The sequence below is a fragment of the Streptopelia decaocto genome, assembly GCF_964273445.1.
Source record: "Streptopelia decaocto genome assembly, chromosome: 13".
Taxonomy (NCBI): domain Eukaryota; kingdom Metazoa; phylum Chordata; class Aves; order Columbiformes; family Columbidae; genus Streptopelia; species Streptopelia decaocto.
This window is the reverse complement of record NC_138668.1, coordinates 16,181,367-16,194,795: the sequence shown is the minus strand read 5'-3', so window position 1 is coordinate 16,194,795 and position 13,429 is coordinate 16,181,367. Positions and strand designations below refer to the sequence as shown.

The following is a 13,429-nucleotide window of genomic DNA, read 5'->3' as shown; positions in this document are numbered from 1 at the left end:
AGCTAGTTACAAGAGAGATGCAAATACTGTATTAGTGAATAGGTCAGAAAATAGGTATAATTTTCCTCAGCTTCATCTCCAATGCCTGTTTATAACATACAAATGAGTAACACAAGAGTATAGAGAAAATGGAATAGAATAAAATAAGGCCATTCAGAGGCCTTAAGCTAATTTTCAGGATGGTGATTGGCATTAACAAATTTGAACTAGCCCTGCTTATACATGTATTTTCTGTGTATTAAAATATTGCACTGAAATAACTTGAGTTTTAATTCACTGAGTTCCTTCTAATTTTGAACCTTTCGACCTAAAATAATTGTTACCTTTCTAATTTTTGTTGGAGTCGGGTCAGACATAAACTTGTAGCGACCCCCTGGGATTCAGCTCCTCCGAACCGCGGACCCGGCCAGGCCGGCAGCCCAGGAAGCGCCGCTGGGACTTTTGCCCTCTGCTGGTCTATGGGATTGTGACTTTGCTGCTGTGGAAGCCAAGATCATCTTCCCTTTAGTAAAATAATCCACAAGTTACAGCGGGGCATTACAGAATGACTGCTTACTAGCTTTTAATTTTTGCTGCGGATTACAATTAAGACATTGAAATATAACAAAGATACTCTCTATTGTAGACTAATACTGAATTTTTATGTAAAGGATATAACTGATAGATTTCTACTGATAGATTTCTACTCCTTTGAAAAAAACCCAGGGGCGTTTCACTGGCTTGAACAGTTTCCAACAGTGTTTTAGCAAGCAAGAAATCCTGAATTAATTTAAAAAACGTTAAGTAGTTTCCTAAGGAAACTAAAAATGTTCATAGCTAACATCAGACTCGTATCATAACAGTTTAACTCGCCCTGTAGCTGTTCTCCAAATGCTCTGCTGCCCCCTGAGACAACAGACATCCCTTCCCTGCTGGGGCATCGCTACCTGCAAAAAGGAGATGAGCTATATCTGAATCATGGCCGTTGGAGAACCGAGTCAAAACACAACTTTGCAACCTGCCATCTGTGTAGGACGATATTGTGATGCTGCTTAGCTCAAGTCTAAGGTTAATTAAATAATAACACAGAGACGTTTAAGAAACTTCTCTTCCACTCATCTAAAACTATCATTCACATTTACGTAACTCTCCTGATCACTGAGCACATAATAAATATGGATTCCACAGCAATTTACTTTATAACATTTGAATTACAAAAACCAGACTGGTTCTGTTTTGTTTCCTCTCTGAATTTTTTTTCAGAGTTCAAGAGAAGTCCCTTTGCTTGTTTTGCTTTATAAGCTTTTTGTGGAAAAAGTTTAAAAAGCCGGCCATGTTTTTGAGAAACCTAGCAATATAAATGCCTTAATATCCATTTTTCTCTAAGTGCCAACTCTTCCTTAGCTCAAACTATCACTTAAACAAGGGAATTCACACGGGATTTTTAAAAATAAACCACTTGACCATAAATCTTAAGATATTATCATAACAACAAGGAACACATCTACTTGTAAGGCAATAGAAATGATGGAATATGTATTTTCTTCTGTCTTAATAAGCACTATTTAAAAAAAATCTACAATTGCATGTTTTGCAGGCTGTAGCTTGTCCCAATCAGAAAACAGACACAAACGCAACAAGACACAGTGAACCGGTGGCAGAGCAACAAGGATGTATTTGGGTGGTTTTGGAATGCAGGACTCAGTTTAAGCCCTTCCTTGAATAACAGAACACAGGTGAATGCAGATTCGCTTCACCAGGTCAGGGAATCTTCCACCAGCATAACTTGATAAACTGCTAGTCGAGTGTATTCCTTTCAGGATCAATTAATGGTAGTATAATTTATATATTACATTTGTAAAAATCTGGAAGGCTTTTCTTTATACAGTTCAAGCGTATAAGCTCCATCAAATGTTTTTATCACATTAATTGTGGGAATATCTGTACAAGACTGGTCAGCTGCACCACTGACATTGCCATCGCTAATGCTACCGGAAAAAACGAAATAGTATTATTAGAACACTATTTATGCCCAGTGTCAGGAAGGAAAAAGCCCAACCCCCCGCATTTAAAGCACATTCCGGGTCCGCGCAACCAGCAGCGCCCCGGGCAGGGCGTGCGGGACCCGGCTCAGCGTTCCTGCTCGGCCACGGCTGCTGCTGGAAAATAACCACAAAACAACGTCCTCCAGCCTCCAGCTTGCTCGCATTTTATTATCCGCCTGAAGAGTTTTCATAAACGCACTTCGCGAGTTCCAACATAAAGAGTGACAAGCTGCAACAAGCTCCCGGGTTCACAAACGCTCATCCCAGCCGAGCGGCGGGGACACCCCGGCTGAGGCGGGGCCCGGGGGGGGGGCCGCACTCCCGGGCTGCCGCTCCCAGGAGCGGGCGCGCTTCCGCCGCCCGGCTCCGCGCTCGTGTCACCGACCCTCGAGGTAACGCCCACTTACTGCCGCCCCTCCCGGTCCCGGCGGGGCTGAGGCCGCCAGCGCGCCCGGGGCTCCGTCCCGGGGCTCCGTCCGTCCCGCCGCCTCAGCCCCTCGTCCCCTCACCGGCGGCTGCCGCGCGGGGCGCACGCGCACCGGACTGGCGGGAGGCCCCGCGGCCGCTCAGAGCATGCGCAGTGCCCCCCGCGCCGGAGCGGACGGGGAGGGTGACGTCACTGGGCGCGAAGCCTCCCATGGGGCGCCGCGAGCAGGTTGCTCACGTCAGGCCGCTTCCGGGAGAGCCGATGGGAGGGTTGAAGGCCCGCGGCGCCGGGCAGCCCGGAGCGGCGTCCTGGGCGGCGGCAGCTGGCGGGCGCACCCGTGTCTGTCTGTTCACCCGTTCGTGTGCCGCCGCTCACACGGGGCGCCGGAAAGGCCTGGAGCGGGCTCTGCAGCCGGCTGAAAGGAAAAAAGGGGGCGGGCCGAGGCACTCAGCCAATCAGCAGCAAAGAGTTTCAGAGCCGACACCAATCAGAAGTGCCGCTTTCCAAAACAGGGGTGACGAGCCAAAACAGGAAGCCCGCACTGCCAGCGCTCCGGCCAATCGAGGCAGGCCGCCTGTAGGCTGTCCCGCGGCCTCCCGGCAGCAGGGGGCGCGCTCGCTGGGCGGGCGGCAGCGGCGGCGGTGCCGAGGGCGGAACGGGGGAGGCGCTGCCGTTGTCGCCGCCGTTGTCGCCGCCGCTGTCGCCTGCCCGGCTCGCTGGCTCCGCCTTCCGCGGCGCTGCGCTCCCGCGGGCCCGAGGGGCAGGTAGGGGTTGCGCGGCGGGGGGGAGGGGAGGAGCCCCGCGCCGATCTCCCGCGCTCGGCGGGGCGGTCCCGGCTGAGGAAGGGCCGCTCCCGGTCCGGCCCGAGCCGCTCCCGCCCCTCCCCGGCCGAGGGGGGGCCGCACCGTCCCGCCGCCGCGGGGCCGGCCGTCTCGCTCCCCCGGGAGCGCGGGGCGGCGCTCGCGCTGCCTGTGCCTCCCGACGCGGGGGGCGGCGGGCGCGGCTGGTTCGGGCCGCTGTCGGTTCCGCTGGAGAGGCCGGGCGGGTGCCCCCGGATGAGGCTTCTGCCGGCGATCGGGAGCCGGTTGGCGCGAACAAAGGCGGCGGCGGGCGGGCCCGGAGCGGGGCTGGCGGCGGCCCCGGGGCCCGCTCAGCCCGCCGGCTGGCAGCCGCCTCTCCCCGGGAAAACGGGCGCTCCCGGGGCTCGCCTGTTGCTCCGTGACCGGAGCAAAGCCGGCGCTTGACAGAAGCGGCGAGCGGGGCCGTGTGCGGGCCCGTCCCGTCCCGTCCCGCGCCGCACGGTGGGTTGTGCTCTCGTTCGTCCGCCTGAAGGAACCAGCAGCCCGTTTGCCGCTTGTTGAATGTGCCGAGCCGCTGCTCCCGGCTGGGCAGCGCTGTCGGTGTTTGGTTACAGAAGAGTCATCGCTGTGTTACAGGAAGTGAAAACGAAAAAAAACCCCAGAGGCTGTCAGTTGTTATCAAACTCGATTACCAGAGCTTATCTTGGTGCTGATTCTGTTGATAAACCTGGGCTTATTGACAAGATGCTCTCTCTTCAGCTTGTATTTCACATCTGTTCTTTCCTAAAGTGTCTTGGAGAACAATAAGGCAAAGTCTTCCAGCCCCACTCCTTAATTTCCTGGGGAAATGAAGTGACTTTACAAAGCATCTTTGTTCTCTCCTTTTTCTTTCATGGATTAAAAAAAAAGTAGGAAAGCTACAAAAATAGAAAACAAGCTCTGAACAATGTCTTATTTTGTGGGTAGGGAATGAGTGTGGGGAGATGGAGCTAAATACTTAAATAAAAAATGTGGAATGAGTAGATGTTGAACTGTTGCTGTAAGTTCCATTTCATTTGTTTTGTTTAGATATTTCATTTTGACAACAGTTAAGTTTGTTTCTCTTTACAGAAATAAAAACTGAAACTGAGTTATGTCTGTGTTATTAAGTGGCTTTTTGAGCTGACGTAACAGAATTGTGTGATTATAACCAGAAGTGTTAGATTAAGCAGAGGAATTAATTCAAAACTATTGACATGTGTGCCATGCATGCTGCATGTTTGAAATGTCTTACATAATTGCCCAGTGATGCATGAGCACGACTATTGAATCTTTCATGCTTTTGCTATCTGAGGAAGATAACTCTAAAAAGGCTTTATATTAAATTTTCTATTTTCCTTTCCTGATCTTGGTGCCACTCCAAGGCTGTTGAGCAGTTTACAATCTCTGTAAGCCATGCTTTAATTTGCACTGCAGTTTGTTATCTGTAATTATTCATTTAAACTGTCGGATGGTTAGGATGGGCAATAAAATTGCTTTGGGAAGTCTGCTTTGGGTCAGGCTTGTTCTGTTGGGCAGGTGCTCGGTGTCCAGTTTGTTTCTTGGCTGGGTTGGACCTGGGGCAACGGGACGGTTTGTGGGTGACATCCCTGGGGCGCGATCAGGGCACTTCCCCACCTCACATGTCTCTGCTTCCTCGTGCCCCTGGGGTGGGAGTTACACGGGTGCAGCTTTTTGGATGCAGGTACCTGAACATGTTGCACTTGCTGCTGCTGGTAGTGCGGGAGGCAGCACCAGAGAGGCGCTTCCGCTGCTTATAGGAGAAAGGGGTTTACACTGGCTGCCTTTTAACCATGTATTCACTCCTGCTGTTCTGTTTCAGGCTTCCCATTCTCTTTGCATTATTCTCTTTATTCTGGGACCCAGTGTGTAACTTCTCTCTTCTACACTTTTCCTATATGGAAACATTGGTGGACTGTTCACGTTTTGATTTTTTACGCAGACTTTTGGTTTCACAGCTTCTGATTGCTTTGAGAAGGTTTTGAAATATGATGGTCTAGATGATGATGGGTTAATTTTTGACTGAGTTGATTTAGTATTTTGAGTTTGTTACCCTCTCTCCTGCCTGTGTCATGAAGAGGGGGGTGGTAGGATCCAAAGGAAGGTCTCTTAGCTCAGTGTGATTTTCACTAGATGTGCATCCCAGTCAAGATTCGTAATTCAGCTGAAGCACTGAGACTGGTAGAGATCTATCAGCAGCAATCATGATAACATTTTCAATGTGCTTTGTACTGTACAAAGATCTAATTTGAGATTCCTGTAACCCAGTAATTGCATTAATAGTGAAGTCAGCGGTGCATGACAGGAGGACGTGCTTCTGTGCTTTAAAAGAACACGTCTATACACCACACTTAGTTTCTAAGTTCTAGCTGTGTGGAGAGGGCCGTGCAGTCAGGACCACTGACTTCCCGTTGTTGTCAGCAGTTAGGCCTGAAGGCGCAGAGAATGCTAATTAAAAGCATTTATTATAGCTGGAACCGTTAATGTCAATAACGAACAGTAACAGTGAGCTGAAGGTCATAATTCCCATTGGTAGTATTAATAGTTCTGCTCCCCAGGTAACGTTCTGCATTTTTCTTCTATTCTCCCTGCTCCTGTAAAGGAGCTGTCTGCACCAGCGTGTGCAGCAGGAGGGGGTAGTCCTGCCCGGTTCCTTCCCCTTCACCACTCAGTTTTCAACTGGGGGAACTCATGTGCATGACAAACTGTACATACTTGCTCCCTGGATTCGCAGTTTAGAAATAGAAAGGCTAGACTGTCCAAAGCAGTGTGACTTTCCTGCTGTATTCCTTCCACAGAAAACCTCAGTTGTCTGCGTTCTTGTGTGAGTTGGGTGACTTGCATTCCAGAGATCAGTTTTGCAGCATAGTCTAGCAGTCGTTTTCAAAGCCCTCGTGCCTGAAGAATTATCCCAGGCACATCCTAAATACTGTGAAGGTCCTTTAAAACTTCTCTTGAATGCCTCAGAAGTACCAAAATGTAGAAAACAGACTTTTCTGGAAGAAATGCAAATAACCAGTAAGAGGCATAAGTGGCTTTGTGTAAGAGAGAAGTGCAGGTGTTCCTGGGTGCCAGAAACGCAAACTTGTTTTCCTCCGCGTCTCCTGTTTGTGTGACCGGCCCAGCGTCTGTCAGAGAAGGTGACATTGGCTACTGGCAGTGTACTTTCTGCCACTTGGCTTCGGCTTTTGTGAAGCGTGATGGGTTGAAGCCTGTGATAAGGATAAACCAGTATAAATTGTTCTTTAACTTGTTTGGGTTTAGGCAGCTTTTTTTTTTCAGTTTTACTAGATTTAGTAGATTGAGCTCCAGTTGCTCATGTAGCAGTAGTTGTATTATAGAAATATAACATCTAATGCAACAGGCAGTTCTGCCTATGACCTTAATTACCGAGACATTGTTTGTTTTCCCAGATCCCGTACTATTTTTATTCCTTTCCTTTCGCTTGTCTCTTTCAGTGAATTGTACAGAGTAAAGCAACACTATAGGCTTTGCTTTTCTAGTAGAAGTTAAAAGCAACATTTAAACTTTTAAAACATATGTAAATATGTGTATTACGAAATCACAGAGTGGTTTGGGTTGGAAGGGACCTTAAAGCTCATCCGATCCCACCTCTGCCATGGGCAGGGACACCTTCCTTAATCCCTTAATCCACCCTTTTTCAGTTAAATGTATATATTTGTTTCAATTAAAATATATGTCCCAGCAGATAGAGGAGAAAAGCTGTTGCTAAATAGGTGGGGTTTTAAAAACTTTTAAAAGCAGATGTATGACATTACAAGCCAAGATTGTTCTTTGCCTTGCGTAAGTCTAACGTGTTTCTGATTGCTTGAGAGCATCTGAGAGTAATTTGGATGGGAGACGTGCTGGTAGAGGTGCTCTCTGAAACAATTTTCAGTCCTCTGCAGAATCATCAAATATTTGGCCAACGTGACTGTCAAAGTATGTTAAGGAAAGATAATTTTCGCCTGAACATCTTATTGATGCAGATGAGTAAGTAGGAAAAAAATAGAAGACTGCTTTGAATCATAAATGACACCACTCACATATGTTCAGCACTTGCTAGATATTCTTTTATCTGTGCTGCCAATTTGTAGCATTTCCATTTATTGTTATAGAGAAACTGGATCTGCACACCTTCAGGTTTCAATATATCTTTTATTCTTTAATATTTACACCAGAGGTGATAAATAGATGCAATTGTTACTGTGCTGGACTTTCTTCATCTCTTTGCAAGTTGTTGGTGTGGAGTATTGAGGTTGAAAAGGAGCAGAGTAAAGCTGATCTTAATACTTGCCCAGATCCTGACACATGCAAGACTCTTGCTTTGTTGGCAAGGTGGTACGTTGTCAGTTGTTAATTCAGGGGACTAAAATATGTTTTACGTAACATTTATTTTTATGGGAAAGCATATGCTGATGTTGCTGCTTTCTTTGGTTAGGATGAGCATTTCTTACTCTCACTAGCCCTCATTTGAGTTATAAAAGCTAACCTCCTGGCGTTTCTATTTAGATTTATTCATAGGGATGCTGTTGTTACTCACTTTATCTTATACTAAAAGTCTTTCATAGATACGCCAAAAGCACAGTTTGTATTACTAACTGGTGGAAGAAAAGATGGTGCTTAAAATAACATGAAAAACAACTGCAAAAAGTGTTCATGGCTATTTCCTCTCTGGAGAGTAGATTGAGCGCTATTTATATACCTAAACAAGCAATATCTGAACAGTCCAGGTCACTGAACTATTGTCGCGGTCCATGATATTTATCTACAGACCGGTTCTTATTTCTCTTGCTTTCGGAGCTTGCTGCTATGGGCGGTTGCGGTAGGAAGTGGGGAGAAACGGGCCCTTGGAGCGAGCCCAGCAGTTTGCTTAGTGACCTTAAGAAAACGACGCAGTTTCTTATGCTCATTTTAGGCGTGTGTCACACTAGGGCTGACTCTGAATGGCTTGGAACCGTGCAGACTTCATAGGTTTGCTCAAGACGCTTTGGCAAGGTTTGTAAACATTATTAGAGCCGAAAGCTCATCGGATTGTTTCATTATTCCAAGTAATTTGGAGAGAGCATCTTCTCCGGCTGCTTTCTGTTTTCTGTTGCTATTTTCTTGAGTTTGATGGGGGTTATTTAGTTTATTTTGCTCTGTTTTCATTTTTCCACTGGCTGTTTTAACCTTAGTTTCAAGACTAACAGAGATGTACTGCACACAGTGCCTTTTTTTTTTGTTTTTAAGCTATAAATTCCTACAAAAAGTCACTTTCTTCACAAAAATATGTATTTCTTCAAGAGACTTTCTTTAATTTCAGTATTTTCAGAGTACAACTTTGTCCTACTGATTTCTTTTTGTCAAAAATAAGTTGTGTTCGTAAGTTGCGTATGCAGCTGTGAAACCATACGTTAAATAGCCTTATCTTGAAGGTTATACAGATCATTTTATCCTATTTGACTTATTTGTAAATCCAGTAAATGAAAGACACGAAGGAAAAAAATCACTGATTCGGGCTACTTACATTGGATTTAAACATCAAGTTGGCGATGTGGAATTGCATTAAAGTAATTCAGTATTTCTAATGAAGTAGCTAGTCTTTGCTACTGGTAAAGTGGCCAAGATTCCCACCTTGGTCAACTGGTAGATATTATTAAAGCAGTAATATTTTGCTTCTAAGTACCCCGTAGCTGTTGAGTGATGATGAGGGACTCTAGAATTAGACTTAATGGTAGTTTTCTAATCAGTTTGGATACTATTAATAAATATACCTGGGTCTTGAGTTTATTCCTGCTTCAACAAACAACCACAAGCAGTCCAAGGCTGTGGAAGGGCAGTGGGGACCCTTGGCTGGGTTTAGCAGTGATGCATGAGAGCTGAGCTTGTGGTAGAAACAATTTGCAAATATAATAGGCTCAAGCAGGATCTCTCGGCAAACCATATTTTAATAACGATTTTGCAAGACCAGGTGTTCTACCTAAAGGCAGACACACCTAATAGGGCAAACCCCCTGCTTATATCCCCCCAAATCCTGGCTGCAGTTTCCCTCCCCTGTTCCCCATTGGTTGGTGCTTCAGGGTTCACAGACCACCCTGACGCACACAATACCCTGCCCCTTATCAATCTGTTTAAGATATGGATTCCTGGTGCTTTGGCTACGCTTCCCCCTAAATTAACTGGTAAATACAGGTATCAGTATGTATACAGGTAGCAGTACATATTCCGGGAAGAGACTGTGTTTTACATTAAGGATTCACAGTCTGATGTCTCTGAGTCCTTCCCCCTAAATTAACTTGTAAATACAGGTATCAGTATGTATACAGGTATCAGTACATATTCCAGGAAGAGACTGCGTTTTACATTAAGGATTCACAGTCCGACGTGTCTCGGTCCTTCCCCCCTGCTGGGGTCAGGCGCCAGGTCCTCAGTTATATAAAAACAACAGTTCTTCCTTAAACATTCCTTACAGTTTGGATTCTATTAATAAATGTACCGGGGTCTCGAGTTTATTCCTGCTTCAACAAAGAAACACAAGCAGTCCAAGGCTGTGGAAGGGCAGTGGGGACCCTTGGCTGGGTTTAGCAGTGATGCGTGAGAGCTGAGCTCATGGCTCCGTTTAGTTTCACAACCAAGGGTCTGCGTGGTGTGGAGTCAGCAGGAAACCAAAGGGAAAGGAGAAATTGGTAAGAAGGTTTTCTGTAGGTGGGCGCTGACAGCGGGGGTGTTTCCTGACCCAGGGCTTTAACCTGGGGCGCGTGGGCCCTGCGGTGTTTGTCTGGAGTTCCTTCAGCTGAGGAGCAGGATGATGTTTGTGTGATGGAATTAGTGTCGGTGTGAGATTGGATCCTTCCGGGCCAAACGCAACCTGCCGTGCACTAACAGCCCTTTATCTCTCTTCCTTTTTGAGGAGTGGCATATCCGAAAAGTGGATGTTCAGGATAACATGTCCAATGTGTCGGAAGAGAGAAGCGCTAGACAACAGAACATTAAGAAAGGACTCCAGTTTATAGAGTATGTATATGAGCTGGACAGCCCTGGGAAAGCCCTCGGGTAGAGCCCCAGCGGAGGAAGGACACGTGTTTCTCCTCAGAGTGTTTGCTAACGTGAACACGGAGATGGAGAACAGTCCTAAAGAAAATACAGACCCCCTCTTTGTTCTTAAACCGAGCAGATGGAGGGTGGGAGGGTATTCCTTTCTGCCTTTGAGAAAAATCAGCAGTGAGTTTTTTTGGGTGAGTGGAAAATGTCAGTACCCTGAAAATTCACCTGATGGACAGCTACACCTAAGAGTAGCTTGCTACTCAAGGGCTGGGTTTGCTTAGCACCGTGTGTTTCAACTCACTGGAGCTAAAATTTAACCTAATGAAACATCATCTTATGAATAGTAGTTAATTTTCATTTGCATCAATGCCAAATGCTTCTCTAGAAGATCCTGGCTAGCTTAAAATCATTGTGAAATTTCACACTGGTTCAAAAAACGGCCCTTTTAAAAGCTATTTAGAAACAGATTCTCAGATAACCCATACGGGAAGGGAAAGGGTTCCTATTTTTCTTCCTGAATAGTTAAAAGTAAATAGCTTTGTTCTGTGCTAGAGAAAATTCCTGTAGTATCATTGGTATGACTTAATTAAAAAGGATGTTTTCTTTTGGCAGATAATTTGTCATTATATAATGCTTACAAGAAGATTGCAGTTCTCTTTATGTGTAATCTGTTTCTGCACAGTGGAGGAGAGGAAAGAAATAGGTTTTAAACAAAGTTGAGGTTTTAAGCTCAAAGCATTCAAATCCTTAATGCATTTTGAGCAGAATTGAGCCTGGCTATGTAACTGGAAGTGAAAATGAGTCATTAGTAGTAAGAAAACGGAGTTGTTTAATCCAGACTAATCTCCAGCACTTCTGCCTTGTTCGGTGCAGGCAATGAACAACATCTAGAGATGTGCCTGTTGCAGCGAGGCTGGGTTTAGTTAGAACCAGTGTTCTCCAACGTGATCATCTTTTAAGCAATGTGAATAATACATAAATGTTGTAATTTCTTTTTCTAGATCTACTTTGCCCTATCCAGGGACGCAAGAACAATATGAGGTAATTAAATTACTTTTGCATTTCCAGACGGGTTTTTAACATGGGCCCGTCTTATTATATTTATTCTTTTCCTTTAAATCAACATTTCCATGGTGGTGTAGTATGAACGGTAATTTCCAATGGCTCAATGTTGGAACTGGGGACTACTTACATTGTGATACAGGTATTTGGGTGCCTGGAATTCACTCATTAGCAGCCCAGATTAGCTCTTTCTCCGATGTTTGGCATGAATTTGGAGCATTCATTGGATAAACCTGTGTGCTGTTCTGAGTAAAGCTGAGAGTGGCACAGCAAAAGTGAGACAGAAGGACCTCAGTCACATCAATCTTCATAACATTTTGTTTCTCTGCACGTTATTATTGTGCATAATTTTTGACTTATATTTTCAGACTCATCTTTTGAGCATTTTTATCCAATGGTAGGTGGTTTCATTGAATTTGAGATGATATTAGATAACAATGCAATCATTCACATTTAGATTAAAAAAGTATCTTATGCTCTGCAAAACCAGCCTTTGTGCACTGCTGCCTTACCCATTGCTGGGGCTGCTGCTTGCTAAAAGAATGTAGGGAAATGTAGATGTCTTTTTAACTTACATAAAGTAATTATTTGATCAGTAGTTTACCCTCTCTTTTATTTACATATTGCGGTGTTGAATGTTAGAGATCGTCTTGGGAAAATGCCAGAAGAAAAATATCAATACAGACGAAAGTTTTGCATTTCATTTTGATCCTGTGAAGTTACAAGTATAAGTTTTATATTTCAAAGGTATTTGGAAGATAAACAACTAATGCTGCTGTTGATGAATGTTTCTTTTCTTTGTTGCAGTTATTTATACGGGAGCTCGTTAGAAATCTTTTTAATGAAGGGAACGATGTATATCGAGAAGGCGATTGGAGAGGATCACTGAGTCACTATACAGAAGCTATAAACATAGCTGATTATGCTAATTCTGAAGAAATCCATGTTTCTGATGATATTTTAGAGAAGTTGCACGTGAACAGGATAGCGTGTTTTTCTAACCTGGTAAGCTGCTCTTCAGACTGGGATTTCTCAGTGCACTAACGCAGTGTGGAGACACCAAAAGGTTCCTAGTGAGCAAAAAGCTCTTTGCGTTGGTTTGAGAATTGGCGTTTCAAATCATCCATTTACTGTGCTCTTTAATATCTTATTTTTACAAGTATAATCATTGCAATATTTTGTTATTAATACAAGAATATTATCATTTAAGAAGTCATATTAGGCTTGGAAGTTGAGGGAACAGTATTTTTATCCATTTATACTGTTGAGTGCTGCTTTCTCTGTGGAATAAGAGCTAAATTATCTTCAAAACTGTTATTGGATTTCCCATAACTGGTGGCCCTGCTGCTTTTTAGTTGCATGAGCCGGTGACTTAGCAACACTCATAGTGCAGTGGCCTTGGGGAATGTTTTATAATGTTTCAACACCTTCATCTAATACAGTTTAAATTTGGTATTTGAATGCTAATAGTTCTGATTAGTGCCTTTTTTTCTTTTTTCTCATAGGGATTGCATGAAAAAGTTCTGGAAGACTGTGAGATAGCATTGAGATTGAACGAAAACAATTTCAGAGCTCTCTATCGGAAAGCAAAAGCTTTGAATGAACTGAGAAGTTATAAAAAGGCTTATGATGCTGTAGCAAAATGTTCTCTTGCTGTGCCACAGGTAGGTAAATTCTATATTGATGATGATTTTTAAAGATTTAATACAGAATACCTATATTTACACCAAGACCATTTAAGGTTTTTTGATAGGTTTGGAATTTTTAATGCAGAAAAGTATTTTTTTGATTCCTCCATGAATTATTTTGTGTTGTGGAAGTGAAGGCTGATAGGGATTTCAGGCCCCAAGCTCAGTTTGTTGTGCCAACTTTCAGCAAAAGAAACAGTGAACTCGCAGTGGGGGTCGAGTGCCATAAACCTTGGTAATACAAACTAAACCCACCAGTTGTGGTTTGAAATTCTCTACAGTTGTGGGGTTTTGTTTTGATTTTTTTTTTTTTAAGAACGCATCAGATGCAATCCTGCAGCATTTTCAATGTAGTGTCACCCC

The 13,429-nt window shown here is 44.4% G+C and overlaps 1 protein-coding gene across 4 annotated transcripts in view; it reads left to right on the top strand.

Annotated features, from left to right (window-relative positions):
• The first annotated feature begins 2,147 nt into the window (after window positions 1–2,147).
• Window positions 2,148–13,429, top strand: part of ZC3H7A (zinc finger CCCH-type containing 7A) — a 33,362-nt gene continuing 22,080 nt past the window's right edge. For 2 of the 4 annotated variants that reach the window (XM_082064232.1, XM_082064230.1), the window contains exons 1-5: window positions 3,066–3,215; window positions 10,183–10,286; window positions 11,318–11,357; window positions 12,186–12,383; window positions 12,884–13,042. In XM_082064232.1, coding sequence (XP_081920358.1) covers window positions 10,219–10,286; window positions 11,318–11,357; window positions 12,186–12,383; window positions 12,884–13,042 — 465 coding nt within the window. In that variant the 5' untranslated portion in view covers window positions 3,066–3,215; window positions 10,183–10,218. Of the gene's footprint in view, window positions 3,216–8,208; window positions 8,289–10,182; window positions 10,287–11,317; window positions 11,358–12,185; window positions 12,384–12,883; window positions 13,043–13,429 lie in introns of all 4 variants that reach the window. The other 2 variants (XM_082064231.1, XR_014185287.1) reach the window with 2 other exon arrangements.